This window comes from Mus caroli, chromosome 16 (assembly GCF_900094665.2).
Source record: "Mus caroli chromosome 16, CAROLI_EIJ_v1.1, whole genome shotgun sequence".
Lineage (NCBI taxonomy): Eukaryota > Metazoa > Chordata > Mammalia > Rodentia > Muridae > Mus > Mus caroli.
Window position 1 is genome coordinate 13,610,758 of NC_034585.1, and position 1,580 is coordinate 13,612,337.

Below are 1,580 nucleotides of genomic sequence, written 5' to 3' on the forward strand. Positions count from 1 at the left end.
GGATTTCTGAGTTCGAGGCCAGCCTGGTCTACAAAGTGAGTTCCAGGACAGCCAGGGCTACACAGAGAAACCCTGTCTCAAAAAAACAAAAAACAAACAAAAAAAAAACAACAAAAAAAAAAAACCAAAAAAACACTTTCTTGGCCACCCCACTCACCTCTCTCATAGTTTATCATAATTTATAATTATATAGTAATTTTGCTTATGTTCTGATTTTTATTATCTATAGTCCCAAGTGAGGTATGGTCAACCATGACTCAATATGTATATCCACTAATGTCCAGTAATGATTGACATCTTACATGGAGAAAGATTCTAAGGCCAGCATATGAGGTGACAATGAGAATCACAGTTTTGAAACTCGGGCAAGTAACAAGCTGTAAACTGACTGACCCACTCATTTCTCCTCCAGGTAAAAATACCCATCAAACTAGGCTTGTGTTTGGAGATTACATGCAGGAACAACATAGTGCTCTTGCAACTCAGGGAAAGTGAAGCCCTCAGGGGTCTGAATCACTAAAGAATGGGATTTCCCATCCCACTCTCTCAAGCACAACGGAATTGCTTGTTACAGTGCACATGAGGGGCCATTGCAAGTGTGACCTAAACACACACTGCCCATATTTGAGGGGTAAGGTTTGAAATAGGGTTTTTCTATAGAGTCCAGGCTATCCTTAAACTCTCTCCATAGTGCAGGCGAAAGCAGAGCGGACATACACCAAGCTCAACACCAGGATGAACTTTATTCAGTCCTGGGGCATGGTCTGTTGGGAAGAGATTATTGGCTCTCCTTGGCAGGAGTGGACTCTGCGCTGCCAGCGTCATTCTCTGAATCATCATTGGGTCTGGGCACAGGCTGGAACTTGAGCAGTACAGGCGGAGTGAAGATGGAGGTTTTCACAACAGGAGATGGTGTCTCATCAGTGTTGGAGGGTCGGCTACAGGCTGGCGTCCTGCATGAGAGATGGCCAACACATGCTCATGATGTACCACACTTGCTCACAGGGCTGTCAGACACACATGTAATACAGTCATAGGCTGCAGGCTGTCTCCCAAGACATGACTTCTAGAAACCTCTCCCATGGAATCTGTTCAGGGTGTACATTATAGCACTGCTTACAACAGTAGAAAGCTGGAAACAGATCTTAATACCTGTGAGTGATAGAGGAACACAGTACAAAGCAAAGAGGCTTGTCCTGATGCCTGTTAAGAGTGAAAAGTGGCGCATGCCTTTAATCCCAGCACTTGAGAGGCAGAGGCAGGTGGATTTCTGAGTTCGAGGCCAGCCTGGTCTACAGAGTGAGTTCTAGGACAGCCAGGGCTATACAGAGAAACCCTGTCTTGAAAAACCAAGTTTTTTAAAAAAAAGAAAAAGGTGAAGCTAGAGAAAGACACCGACTCCCAGCTCTGTGTCCTGCATACACATGTGTGCAAACATACCACACTCACAGAAAAGACAGTGATGCAGGAATATCAGGTAACCACTAAAAGGAGTAAAGAACTAACCCTAAATGAAATCAGACACAAAAGGCCATATTTTGAAGCCAGAATAAGCAATTTATTTATTTATTTTTTTTTTT

General features: G+C 43.5%; 1 protein-coding gene across 3 annotated transcripts in view; it reads right to left on the reverse strand.

The window, feature by feature from the left end:
* Positions 1-724: 724 nt before the first annotated feature.
* Positions 725-1,580, reverse strand: part of LOC110311749 — a 12,499-nt gene continuing 11,643 nt past the window's right edge. For all 3 annotated transcript variants that reach the window (XM_029470685.1, XM_021185259.1, XM_021185260.2), the window contains one exon: positions 725-953. In XM_029470685.1, the coding sequence (XP_029326545.1) occupies positions 779-953 (175 nt within the window). In that variant the 3' untranslated portion in view covers positions 725-778. The remainder of the gene's footprint in view (positions 954-1,580) is intronic.